Below are 14091 nucleotides of genomic sequence, written 5' to 3'. Positions count from 1 at the left end.
TGATCCCGGGGTCCTGGGATCGAGTCCCACATCCGGCTCCCCGCAGGGAGCCTGCTTCTCCCTCTGCCTGTGTCTCTACCTCTCTCTCTGTGTCTTTCATAAATAAATAAAAAAATCTTTAAAAAAAAACTAAATAAAAAGCACTTACTCTAAATGATATGATCACCAAAATGTTTTTAAATTTTATATGTATGAAACATCTTTCTCATTTGCGTTATTTACCCCCCACACGTTTCTCTGTGGACACTACGTTGCATCAGGCCTTAATTAAATAATACCTGGACAGATGCCACAGTCCTCTCTAACTTCATGCTACTCTCTTACAATTCAACCAACACACTGCTGTCAGATTAACCAGCAAATGTATACCTTTGCACAAACTACTCCTTCAGGTCACAGCCCTTAAATGGCTCCCACTATAAAAAGACCCACCAACTCCTGAGCCTGGAAGTCAAGTTTCTTTTCTCATCTGTATCTGGCCCTCCTCAGCCCTACAGGTGCTTTATCTCAACTTAATCAGACTATTCATCACACCCCAAGGCACGTTGGTGTCACCATACCCCCCTCTCTGGAATGCCCTCATCCCCTTCTTTGCAATCACAATCCTAACAATCTTCTAGAGTCTTGACTCAGTATCGGTTCTGTGAACCCCTAGCCAAAGAGTTTCAGTAATGTCTGTGCTCCTCCACATGCTCATAGCACAAAACTCTGCCACTCCCCTGGCATTTACAGGCATGACCTGATAGGGTTATTCATCATCCTATGGCCCGGTGTGCTTTCTCTCCCAAACCAGAGTAAGCCACTGGAGGGGAGCAATTGCCACACATCTGTCTGTACAAAGAAGGCTCTGAAAATGTGCTTCCTGACCAGTATGGTAGTCTGAAAGGCTTGCTTCTTCAGTGAGTTCAGCTATAGGTTCATGCTGCACAAACAGGTTTAGCTGCATCCCAGAGGGACTCAGTGGGTACTGGAGAACACAAGATGAAAAGGAAGTATCTTCAAAGAAGTTCATTTTATTTAGGTAATTTATAGTGTTATCTTTTCAATGAAATCAAAATAACACGGAGTAGTTTATACTTTTTAGATGAATTTTAAAGACAATAAAATTAGAAAACAAAACAAGATGTCAAATAAGTTTCTAGTCTTCAGTGGTTCACTTCAGGCAATACTTCCAGGTCATTTCGTTCTTCCAGGGGTGAATTCCTGTTCCTACACCAGCTGAGGATGTTTGTGTGGAAATATTTGAGAAATACCCTGTAGATTATGAATGCACAATAAGGAAAGAGTACAATCATTTCCCTTTGTTCCCCCCATCATTTTTTCCATTTTAAGATGCAATCAATACACATTTAAAAGATATTTTATTTATTAGAGAGAGAGAAAGTGCACACAGGCAAGAGGAGCAGCAGAGGAAGAAGCAGGCTCCCAGCTGAGCCGGGAGCCCAGTGTAGGGCTCAAGGCATGACCTGAGCCGAAGGCACGTGCTTAACTGACTGAGCCCTTCCTCACGCACCCACACACATTTTTTTTTTCATTAAAATGGGTAAGAGAAATTAAATCTGCGGATTTTTTTCAACTTTTTGTTTTACTTACTTGGTTATGTCACCAGCTAGACCCCAAAACCTGACCTTCACTGCCCACCTGCTTATATTCACCCACCTTTGTCCCACATCTTTCCTTAAGCTCTTCTTTCCAGCTTTTCTCTGAACTCAGGCAGATGGAAAGAGAAACCACCCTTCCAGCCACAGCTACTGCCCTGACCCAACCTCCAGCCAGCCAAGACCACCCAGACCAGTATGAGCAGAACCCCTGACCTGCTCCTGGGCAGATGCACCAGGGAGTGACCAATAAGGACCTTTACTTCATTATAATTCTAAAATCTCCACCCAATGAGGAGAACAAGCCTCATTTACATAATGCACAATGGATGTAGAAGCATCTTTCCTTAAGGTGCATGCTCAACCTATGCCCACCTCTACATTTGATGGCAAGGCTTCCCTAACTAGTCACCCTAACCCTCAATAAAAGGGACTCATCCGCCCTTGTTCAGGGAGTTACAGCTTTGGAAGTTATTCTCGGTAATCTTATTTGCTGCAAATAAAGTTTTCTTTGTGGGACACTTCCACCTGTTGTGTATCTGTGACTCACCAAGGAGAGAACTCACATTGGTTCATTGGGTTACAGTTCTGATATATTCGTGACATCTAATATAAACATTAGAAATAAGTTTAGTATGACTACTCTGAAAAATGTTACTCTTAAAAAAAATGTTACTCTTAGCTGAGGGTCACATTGAGCTGCAAGGTGCTGCAGGGGTGTCTTTAGAATCAGCACCATGGCAGAAGACATCAGGTCCAAAATCAAGAACTACCAGACTCCCCCTTTTGACAGCCACTTCCCCAACCAGAACCAGACTAGGAACTGCTGGCAGAACAACCTGGACTTCCACCGCTGTGAGAAGACAATGACTGCTAAAAGGGGTGATGTCTCCGTGTGCGAATGGTACCGGTGTGTGTACAAGTCCCTCTGCCCCATATCCTGGGTGTCAGCCTGGGATGACCGCCGGACAGAAGGCACATTTTCTGGGAAGATCTGAACTGGTTCCACCCACCTCTCCTCTGTCCTCCATCCTTCTCCCAGGGTGGTGAAGGGGGACCTGGGTACATGGTGATCCCCACCCTGGGATCCTGAATCATGGCTTAACTAATAATAAATACTCGTTGGAAAAGTGTAAGACTGTGTATGTGTAAAAGAACTGGGTGATCAGGCAAGAAGCTGGGATGGGAATTAATACCTTGAGCAATAAGAGGGACTTCAGGGGGATTGTTTTTTTTCTTTTTTGCTTTGTTTTATATTACTAAACTGATCACCTTCTCTATACTAGACAGTATAGTGAGTGATTATAGCCTCAGGCCCCTGTATGTGCAAAAATTTATCTGTATGTTCCCCTTTATTATCTATACAATTTCAAAAAAAACTTTTCTTATGTAATTTTTGAACCACATGGAAATAGTATAATAAAAATTGGGGATCCTTGGGTGGCTCAGTGGTTTAGTGCCTGCCTTCAGCCCACAACATGAACCTAGAGTCCCAGTATCGAGTCCCACATCAGGCTCCCTGCATGGAGCCTGCTTCTCCCTCTGCCTGTGTCTCTGCCTCCCTCTGTCTGTCTCTCATGAATAAATAAATAAATAAAATCTTTAAAAATAATAAATGATAAAAATAAAATTGTGTACCCCCCCAAAAAAATGTTACTCTTAAATGTTAAAAGCCCTAAGTGGGAATATTTTTTCACAAAAGAGAGCAATTCTCAGTTAAGAACAGGTTATTGTGGGTTTCAAGCAATCCATGGAAAAATAAACACATTTTGGTTCGAAAATAAAAAAAAAAAACTTTTTAAGCACTTAAAGATATTTATGTAACTTTTTAATTCTTAATTTACTGTTTGAAATCTGGAAGTAGTTTTGTGTTTTACTTTTGAAAGTAAAATTTGTTATTTAGCCTGAATAAAAATTTCATTGTACCTAAGTAGATGTAGATGTGCCAGTTTTCCACCTAGGTTTTTACTACTCACACACAGACACACACACACACACACACACACACACACACACATTGTCACATACTATCCTATCCATTAACACATATACATATATACCTTCAATTTAACTCAATTGATAGAACATGCAATGTGTTGAGAACAATATTGAGAACAATTAATCAACAGCAAGCAACTAAATGTTAAAAAGAATCCTCAGACTGACACACTCAGAATAGATAATCCATAATGTGCTTCGAATAAGGATATTGAGGCTCTGACATCTCTACTATAAAAACTAGAAGAAACATGTCCCTGGAAATTCCCCAAGCAACTTTTGCTCTAAGTCTTTTCAGCCACCGAAAGCTGTAAACAAACCATGAAGTTCAACTTGTTCTTTAAATTTGCTCATCTTAACTGGTAATATTTTTCACACCCTTCTGGAACTATCCATAATTTGATGCCTGGAAGCTGCTTCTGGCAATTACCAGTTCCTTGTCTAATAAGAAGTTCCCTTATGCTAACTACTCTCATGCATACGATCTTTTCCATCTTACACAAAAGGTTAGATTTGAATTGGATTTAGAAAACAGTCACTTCCAATTGTCCAGATGAGGAAAAGGGAGCCAAAATTACTTGTACAGTGTCCAAAGCCATGAGGGACTAGAAGAGCTCTCACACTTCCTTCTACTTGTCCATCTCTACTCAGAAGAATGGCTGTTCTAGCTTAAAACTTAAAACATCTGCTCAGGGTCTGATTGCTGCACTGGGTGGGAGAGGGGAAGAGGAGACGATCTTGATTTCTGGTGAGGATCTCTCAACAACACACAGCAACCGGTTAACTCAAATCCCTTGCTTTAGTGGTCTGACTTGAATGGAAACACCATCCCATACTTAAAACCAGCTCTCACAAGGCATTGTTCCTTCAGAAAGCAACACGAGATTCAGTCTAATCTTGAGTCTTCTGAAGCTTTGATGAAAAAGATGAGATTGGGTTTTCTTCTAAGTCCATTTGGGAAAACCGGTGTCCTATAAAGACCAAATGGGCCTCCCATCCAGAAGAAGGATTGCAGCTCACACCTTGGCCACCCCAGGTCAACTGAAACTTTAGACCAACAGTCCCCTTGTAGGAAAGCTAGGTTTTGCTCTTAACTCTTCCCTGAGTTCATGAATTCTTCAGCTGATGATAGCATCATGTCTGTGAAGTGTTGACCTCACAAAGCAGAGAAACCAAACAACAGAAAACTAAACTACCCACCGAGAATGACCAACATAAGCAGGTTCCCATTTGTCACTTTCAGGGAAATCAGAGATGGAGCAGAAGAGAAAGTCAGAGATCTGGAATATGAAAAGAACTTGGGTTAACATAAAATGCAAACAGAAACCAGCCTTGAAAATTCCCCCAAGCAGACAAAACCAGTTGAGTCATACAAACAAAGCTTAATTTAGCTTATTTTGCAAGGCTCACTTGACCTGGGTCATTTCTTGCTTGTGCCTCTGAAAATCCTAAGCAAAACTCAAACCGTTTCCCGAGGTTGATGTGAGGTAATCAGTGCTAATTTCCTATCATTTAAGAAAATTCTAATATTCTAATCAATCCCTGCTTTCTCACTATATAAGCTGCTTTATCACAATATCTGCTGAGCCTCATTCCATATTTTAATCTGAATGCTTCTTGTTTACAAACTGTCTTTTTTGGTGTATGCACAGTAATCTCTTACTCATGTCTACTCTGGCGATTCAGTGGCTTTACTTCTGTTATTTCTGAACTTTTGCCATTCCATGGCATGAGAAGTGAGATCCAAAAAAGACCCCCAATGAGTCTGAGGACAGCAAGCAAATGGGTGCTGGTACCCAGAGAGCCCACAAGCTCACTGCTTTCTCATCAACCCTGAAATTTGAAGGTCTCTCTTGGACCTAAGCTCCTCTGTCTTTGCATTCTGAGCCTCCCACTGTTCTGTGCATGCTTGCTTTCTGATTTTATTTGTTAAAGCTTCTTGGGAAGTCATTCTATTCTGTTCAAAAGTAGGGGAAACGTGATTGCCTGTATTTTTTAATAGCTGTTGGAAAACAGGGATCCTCATAGTTAAAACTTCGTAGGTTATCTTTTTTTTTTTTTTTAAGTGTACTTGAGAGAGAGAGAGAGAGACAGCACAAGCAGGGTGGGGGTTAGCAGAGGGAGATGGGAGATGGAGAAGCAGGTTCCTGCTGAGCAGGGAGACTGAACAGGTGGGGCTCAATCCCAGGACCCTGAGATCATGACCTGAGCTAAAGGCAAATGCTTCACCCACTGAACCACCCATGTACCCCCATTAGGGTATCTAAAGACAGAGATGGGTTCCAGTTGTCCTATGGACCGCTTTTTGGGAAATGAGTGAACTTTTGAAATTGTAGTGGCTATTTTGGGAAATCGAACTCAGATAAATCCACCATAAGGGACATCCTTAAAAGAAAGGATTCCAAACCTCTCAGGGACAATGAAATACATTATTTGATTGGTGTAGAGAAGTTTCTAAAAGATAAAGTGACTCCAAAAATAGCTCTAAAGCCTTACAGCATGAAAAAAAAAATAAATAAAATAAAACTTTATAGCATACAAATAAAAATATTTAATTAAAAAAAAAAAAAACCTTTGGTCATCTGAGCAAGTAACCTTAACTTAGTTCATCTGTTAAAACATAATTTGGATACAATTGTTCTTTTGAGTTTTATCCCTGAGTCATGGCTAAAACTTTTTAAACAAAAACTATAAGATCTCTGTTTGTATCTTTCTGTATGTTTATGTATGTGTATGTATGTGTGTTATAGATATGATATTTTTCTACCTCCAGATGATTTTGCCAAAGTGTATTTGTACAGAGCTCTACTTAGCTTTTTAAAGAAAATTAGGTGTTACTATGAATCAAGTATATTCTTAGAAATACAGAAACTAGCCTAAATGATTTTCAAGTTCACATGATCTGAGATAATCTTTGATAAATAAAAGCTAGTTTAAGTTTGTTGGTTTCATAAAGCGGGTGTGTCTTCAAAATTTGTCAACATGAAAAATATCATAAGATAATGGTTAGCTGTTTAATGTCTAATCCAAACCTAATTGTAAAAGCAAGTTATTAAATAAATGTAAATAGGAAAATTTTCTAAGTTGGACTAAATAATAGATATTTATTGAATATGTAAGTCATTTAAAAATAAGATAAGCATTAAATGACAAATATGTATATTTTACTTTGGGCTTTTAATTCTTATAGAGAGACAAGAGATATTTAGGTTTATTAGTAAACATGTGTTATGCTACATTGAAAAAAAAATTTTAAGATTATTTATCTGAGGGAGACAGGGAAGGGCCGAGGGAGAAGGAGAAAGCCTCAGACTCCCCACTGAGTACAGAGCCTGAAGTGGGGCTGGATCCCAGGACCCTGAGATCCTGACCTGAGAGGAAATCAGGCATCAGACACTTACCTACTAAGCCACACAGGTGTCCTGAAATTTTTATTTTAAAGAAGAACACACTTCTAGAAATTATGAAATGTATTTACAAATTGCTACTCCAATACAGGATGCTTATATATGATAGCTCACAATTGCTTGCTTCTGAGGTTTCTCTGGAAAGATAACTAAGATTACTAAAGATCACTAAGAGTTAAAATTTATAATCCATATGTAAAAATAAAATGCTAGAAATAATAAAAAATGAATGAAAACAATGTATGTGAAGAGTAGATTAGGAAAATAGTTGTGTTTTTTTTGTTTTTTTTTTGTTTTTTTAATGAGGAAAGGCCTGAAGGACATGAAGGAGTTTGGTTGGTTGGTTGGTTGGTTTTTGGTGAAGAAAAAGGAGAGCAATTTTGTCCTGAAGTAAAATAATTGTTCCAGAAAAAGAAGAGAAAAAGATACAAAAGTTGAATGGATACGGAAAGTGGTAGAAGGTTTGTGGGAGAGGAATCTTGAGAAAGGAATTTTATGTGTGGTTGAGTCTAAGACTGGAATGGATTTCTTTAAGCTACAAAAGAAAAAAAAAAGGAGAGTTTTAATATCAAAAGTACACTGCTGTAATATTTGAATTTGGTTTTCTGTTAGATTATTGATCTGCTTTTAATAAGAAATTGTAAGCAAAGTTTTTTCTTTATCTTTAATGTGATCTGCCTTGAAAACTGAGATTCTGTGTTTTGTCTTTGTCGGGTCTTTCGTTATTTAAGAAAACTGAGTCTTCTGTATTAAAAGAGTTAATATTTAAAAAAAAGAGTTCATATTTTTTACAGCTATGTAACTTTTTGTACATGTTAAATTTGATGGAAAATAAATAAATAAGAGGTGATGCTAAACTTTCTATAGGGGATATTTGTATGAAATTCCTAAAATCTCATAGGTCTTAGTATAATGATATCAGTTATAATTTTAAAAAGTATGGCACAGAAATAACCACATTCCCTTGTCAATTGCATTATAATGAATTCTCATCAGATCTTTAACCATGGCCACTTTTAAGTCTTTGGCCATTTACAGACAGCTATTGCTTTCATCTTGATTCTTCTCTGAGAGCATTTACATTGAACTATGAACAGAAATACTCCATCTTCAAAGAGATTCATGGAAAAAACCCTGACAAGTACTCTCTAATGTAGGTTTCTGAGAACTTGAGGATCACGACACCAAACTGGGTAAGAATTTCTAAAACTCGGGGGATCCCTGGGTGGCTCAGTGGTTTGGCGCCTGCCTTTGGCCTAGGGCATGATCCTGGAGTCCCGGGATCGAGTCCCATTTCGGGCTGCCTGCATGGAGCCTGCTTCTCCCTCTGTCTGTGTGTCTGCCTCTCTCTGTGTGTGTATGTGTGTCTTTCATGAATGAATAAATAAAATCTTTTTTAAAAAAAGAAAGAATTTCTAAAACTCTGATGGAAAACTGATTGATTCATAAAGCTGCTAACCTAAGGAGCAAAGCAGGAATCATTACGAGGGACTGAATGACCTGATGAAGATGGTTCTAACATTTTTTAAAAGATTTTATTTATTTATTCATGAGAGACAGAGAGAGTCAGAGACACAGGCAGAGGGAGAAGTAGGCTCCCTGTGGGGAGCCTGATGTGGGACTCGATCCCAGGATCACACCCTGAGACAAAGGCAGACACTCAACCCCTGAGCCACCCAGGCACCCCAATGGTTATAACTTTTTAGGATTTCATTTAAAACACTGCTAGTTCTTTAGCATTTTGTTTTCAAGATTTAAAGGACCCCTTTCCTCTTTTAAGCTCTCTGTAATTTACAGCAATTTGGTAGAGTGTATCTTTGCAACAAAGCTTGAAACGTTTACGTCCTTCTCCCTACTTGATCCCTCCAGCATTCAGAAACTCTTATAAAATGTTCTTACTTTCATGACATTATATGTGCTTGCATAAGTTCAGTAAGAATCTGTTTTCCTTGAACAAGGCCTTGGCTCGGCTTCCTAGCCTCCAGAGACTTGAAAGTCCAGTCTGAGGATTCCTTATGAAAAGCTCCAGCAAAGCAGGTTTAAAAGAGCCTATGTGGTCAATCACTATGCTTACTGCGGTTATATAAATAATCAGGACAAGTTTATTGAAACTAGACTTAATTTTCCGACAGATAAGACTTACTGTGGTTATCTTTGATGAAAATTAAGATGATTTATAGAGAAAAGTTATCTGATATTTATGGATATCAGATTTGGAGTGGCTCATTGTCTTTGAGGTTTTATGTTCTACCTATAAACTGGGCTGAACTCTGAATTTTCCTAGTTTCTCCCAACATTTGGCTAGAGCTCTCCAAGAGCTAACATTTCCAGTTTTCTCCCACTCCTTTGTTTTGTAATTGCTATGGAATTAAAACTGCCCTTTCCAGAAACCATGGACACTAAAGCTGGGCTACTTGATAAAAACTTTAGAGACAGCTCATGGGTGGGGACAATCTTCATGCCTGTTGCAATGTGGCCACTCAGAAAAATCATCCAAAACATTCACATTGCACACCTGAAAATCAGACAGATCACCACTGTCTGCCCCTGCTCCATCTGAAGATGCTTACAATCCAACGTCTAGAAGTCCTCTCAATAGGTTGCCCTCTGAACTCAGGAACCAGTTTTATAATCTGCTTGAACTATTAACCTTGGTTTGCCTTTTATTACCATAGAAATGGCTCTCATTAAATTACCTGGTTGCTCACATCATATAGAAGCCTCATTTAGGTGGAAGCCCACCTGCAGTACCACCTCTTAAAACAAAACATCCTCATGTTCATCCTGTCCTAAGTAATCATGAGGACATGTGACTGCTAATACATCGCGTTGTGCCTATGGGAGTTAAGTTCAAAAATTATAACCCATTTGAATTATTTAATTGGCCAAAGCTTGGCTCCTACGAACCTCTGCTCAAGAAAACTTTTCAATCCTTGACTATTATTCTTTTTATAGTGATCATATCAACTTCTCCAGTCTGTTCTGTATTCTCTAGGGCTTTAAACATCCGTCAGCAGCCACTCACACACCAAATGGTATCCGTCAGGATCAGACAACTGGATGAAATCAACAATGACCACAGAAGTGATGAAGATGTTGACTACATCTTGGCCTGATGATGCAACTGCACAAAAACATCAAATGTGTGGATTCTTCAGCCTGACAACATCAACGGTTGTTAACAGAGTAACATCATACTGTTGGTAGTACTCTCAGCCTACTGAGAGAATGACCAAAATGGGAGGGGGGGGAGGATTTAAAAAATAAAAATAAATAGAAACCAGTCTTGAAAAATTCCCTGAATTGCAGTTTAAAACCAGTTGAGTCATACAAACAAAGCTTAATTTAGCTTATTTTGCAAGACTAACTTGACCTGGGTCATTTCTTGCTTATATGTCTGAAAATCATATGCAACACTTGAAACTACCTCCTAAGGTTGATATGAGGTGACCACTGACAAATACATTATCATTTAAGGGAATTTTAATATTCTAACCAATCTCTGTGAAGGATAGACACTGTTTTCTCACCATCTAAGCTGGTTTATAAAAACTAACATGGAGATTCATTCCATATTTTGGCTCAGTGAGTGCTCCTTGTTCACAAATTGTCTTTTTGGTGTGTGCTCAATAAACTTTTACTAATCATTACTTGGGTGATTCATTGGTCTTCTGCTATTTCCGAACTTTGACAACTCAACGCGGCTTGTAGATACACAGGACCACAAGGAAGGCACGAGAAAGAATTGAATTCTGCTTGGAATCAGCGAGCTTGGAAAAGAACTCTGAGCCCCAAATGACAACACCTAGTCAATACGTTGATCTTGAGGGTCAGCATCTGCCTGAGGCTCCGGTCCTGATCTCAGGGTCCTGGGATCAAACCCCGCTTTGGGCTCCCTGCTCAGTGGGGGGGTCTGCTTCTCCCTCTCCCCCTGCCTGCCACTCCCCGATTGTGCACACACACTCTCTGTTAAATAAATAAATCTTTAAAAATAAAAATACCTTGATCTTAAGCCAGAGAGATGCCGAGCAGAGAGCTCAGCTACATCATGCCAAATTTCTGATGTACAGACACTGAGGTTAATAAATGCATTGTTTCAAGACACTGAAAAAAAAATTAAAATAATGCTAAGAGGTCCTGTGCTGGCTCGTGAAAGATGTTTCTAGCTTTGCCACTAACCCATCGTGTGACCTTGTGCCATGTTATCTAGCCCCTGAATCTCACCTCTCCTCTGTCATTGGGGGTAGGGGGACATAATACTACTACTTGCTGGAGTATTATGAAGAGCAAAAGAGACTGTGTTTAAAGTACTTTGCATACATGACATTGTGTAAATGCAAGTTTTTACAGCAAACTCCCCCCACCACCAAAATCACTGTGTTGATATGAATTTTGCCTTTTCTCTCCACATAGCTCCCATTTTCATGGAGCATACAATTAGATAAATATTTGTCTGCAAAATATTTTTTTATGGAAAAGCAACAAAAAGGAATTTTTTTAAACCTAGAAAGATATTATCTGGAGAGGTCATTCCTCCCTCGATCCACATTCACAGGCTTGAAATGTATTAGCCCCATCTTCTCCTTTGGGAACAGTGTCTGGCTGAAAACTTGCCACCCACACAGCCACAGCACACACAGCGCAATGGTTCCCTTCCTCACACCTCCTAAAAGGCAATGTCCTTCTGACACTTGTGATCTCATCTGGCCTGAGCCAGGATAATGAAATGACATTGTGGATAAGCAGTTGGACCTAGACCACACCACCAATCAAGAGCAAAGTGACACCTGGAACTGCAGTCATCTTACAGCTAGCTGGGTGTAGGTCCCCTGATCCTACACCATCTGGACTCATGGGGGGAGGGGGGGGGTGGCAGGGAGAACAGAGGACACTGCCTGCTTGTTCTGTGCCAATGGTGACATCAGATTTGCCAACCCTCTCTCGACATTCTGTTCACGTGCCCTCGCAGTGCCAAAGTCCCAGGGCCAGGCTTGAATTCGGGACACATCACGGAGGGCAGTGTGTGGATTTCTGGACTTGTTTGCTTTTGGTTAAACAAACGAGCTTGGCTTCAAAAATTAAGTCCAGACTGATCAATAATCAGAAGTCTTACAACTCGAGAAAAATTTCACGTTCATTTTATTTGGAGGCATTCAATAGCATTAATGTTAACCACCCACCCATTCCTCCAAAAAGAAGATATGTTCCTTCGATCACACTAGATCATTAAGGAACTACAAATGGTGAACATCAGACTTCATTCTCATCTAAAGTCTGAATTCAGTTTCAACATATAAAAAAAAGGGGGGGAAACTGATAAAATTGTATTGATAAAATTGAAAAACATAGAGGCAGAACATGGAATTCAAAGCACAACTTCTTTAAACACGTTAGGAATTCATTCAATAAATTCATTATTTAGTGCCCCATTTCTTGCTTTTGAAACTGCCAATCGAAGGACTGATTTAAAGATTGGCCACATATACACAAGCTGGTTGTGTTAAAAGGAAAAGATTTGGATTTAACAATTGCTCTGAGGGTTGACTGTAAACATTAAAGGAACCTGTGAGAATATACTTTATATTGTGGAGAAGAGACAAATGTGTTGGCATCTGAAATAAGGACATGGACCCACCTGTAATTCTAGTTCCATTGTTTGGAAGACACACACCACGGAGTGATTTCTTCTCCTCCTCCACAACCAGAGAGTGACTGGGATTGACCTCAGGGGAGGCCATCTGCCCCAGTCACATCAAAACACAGACTCTAAATGATCATTTGAAATAACAAATTATTCTTACATATGCCTCCACCGATGCAGATCATTGAGAGGGGAGTTCATGCTCTGGGAACTCACAGATACAGGACTGAGGCAGGATCAGAATTCCTAACTAATGAAAGCGTGAAAGTATTCTGAAGGAGTCTCATATTCTTTTTTCTGGCTGCCACTCATCAGTCGTGTCACCCTTGGCAAGACAGGAACATAAAACCACTGCTTTCTCTATGAAATAGACATAATATCTACTCCATTTATCTCATATGATTGTTCTCAAAAGTTCTTTAAAAAACATATGTAAAAAAAAAAAACATATGTAAAAATATATGTCAAACATTGTAACTGCTATTGAATTATTTGATGAAGTTCATTTCTTTCTCATAACATGGAGCGGGATACTATCTTTAGGGTCAAAACATACATTATCTAACAAATGAAAATAATTGAATTTCAGAGAAACCTGATTATAATTCTTCAGATTCACTAGGCTCATGATTTACATGGCAAGGAGTTTGCCAGTTGGGCACTGATTAAAATCACTGCTGTATAAAATGGTTCACTCAATAATTCTTCGGGGATGCAAACTCAAGCTTAGCAAACAATGACACTTAAAAAATGAAATAATGTTGACATTCTAGGAAATGATTAAGCAAATTAAGAAGCCATACCCAAAAAATCTTTTAATATGATCTTATTGATTTCCTCAAAACTGAGTGATGAGACTACGGAATTTGAATCGGAAGGTCAATCCTAAGTCTTTGTCATCAGTATCCTACTGCAGCCAGATAATGGTCAATGAAGAGGAACCAACACAAGAAGATAGGAATGTGAGCTTTCAGTTTTGCAGAAACACAAGTTCTAGTTGGTAACCAACTTACAAGGCATTCAACCTTTGGTGAGTCCTGCCTTGAATACTAATCAAATGGAAATGACCTTAACGCTCATGTAATTCCCTTAACTTTCTTAACCAGGAAATTAACATTCCTCCAACAGACTTGTGGAAGGTTAGAACTGGCCATAGACAGCACGTAGTCCAACCCTCATTTTAGAGAACTAATGGCTTTGATGCCTGGCAGCAGCATTTTTTATTAGAATGATCAAAGACCTCAGTTATTGGTTACTTCTCTGGATAAGGACCAATGCCTGTGCGCTGACCGTGTGGAATATCGTACACACAACACAAATGCCTGCAACAAGTGAAGGCATTATACTTCCTCTCATTTTTTTTCAAGAAACAAGATAGCAAGAGTTATTTGCATAAATTGGTATCACAGATTTGGGTGCTTTCTGTAAATTCTGAACCTAGGAATTA

General features: G+C 39.2%; 1 protein-coding gene across 1 annotated transcript; it reads left to right on the top strand.

Moving 5' to 3' along the window:
* The first annotated feature begins 2308 nt into the window (after positions 1-2308).
* LOC102156642 (cytochrome c oxidase subunit 6B1-like) lies at positions 2309-2734 on the top strand. Its single transcript, XM_038584252.1, has one exon. The coding sequence runs from the start codon at positions 2336-2338 to the stop codon at positions 2594-2596; it is 261 nt and encodes an 86-aa protein (XP_038440180.1). The 5' UTR covers positions 2309-2335; the 3' UTR covers positions 2597-2734.
* The last annotated feature ends 11357 nt before the right edge of the window (positions 2735-14091 follow it).

This window comes from Canis lupus, chromosome 35 (assembly GCF_011100685.1).
Source record: "Canis lupus familiaris isolate Mischka breed German Shepherd chromosome 35, alternate assembly UU_Cfam_GSD_1.0, whole genome shotgun sequence".
In the NCBI taxonomy this organism is placed as follows: Eukaryota; Metazoa; Chordata; class Mammalia; order Carnivora; family Canidae; genus Canis; species Canis lupus.
Note: the sequence above shows the minus strand (reverse complement) of the source record. Positions and strands in the feature narration are given on the sequence as shown.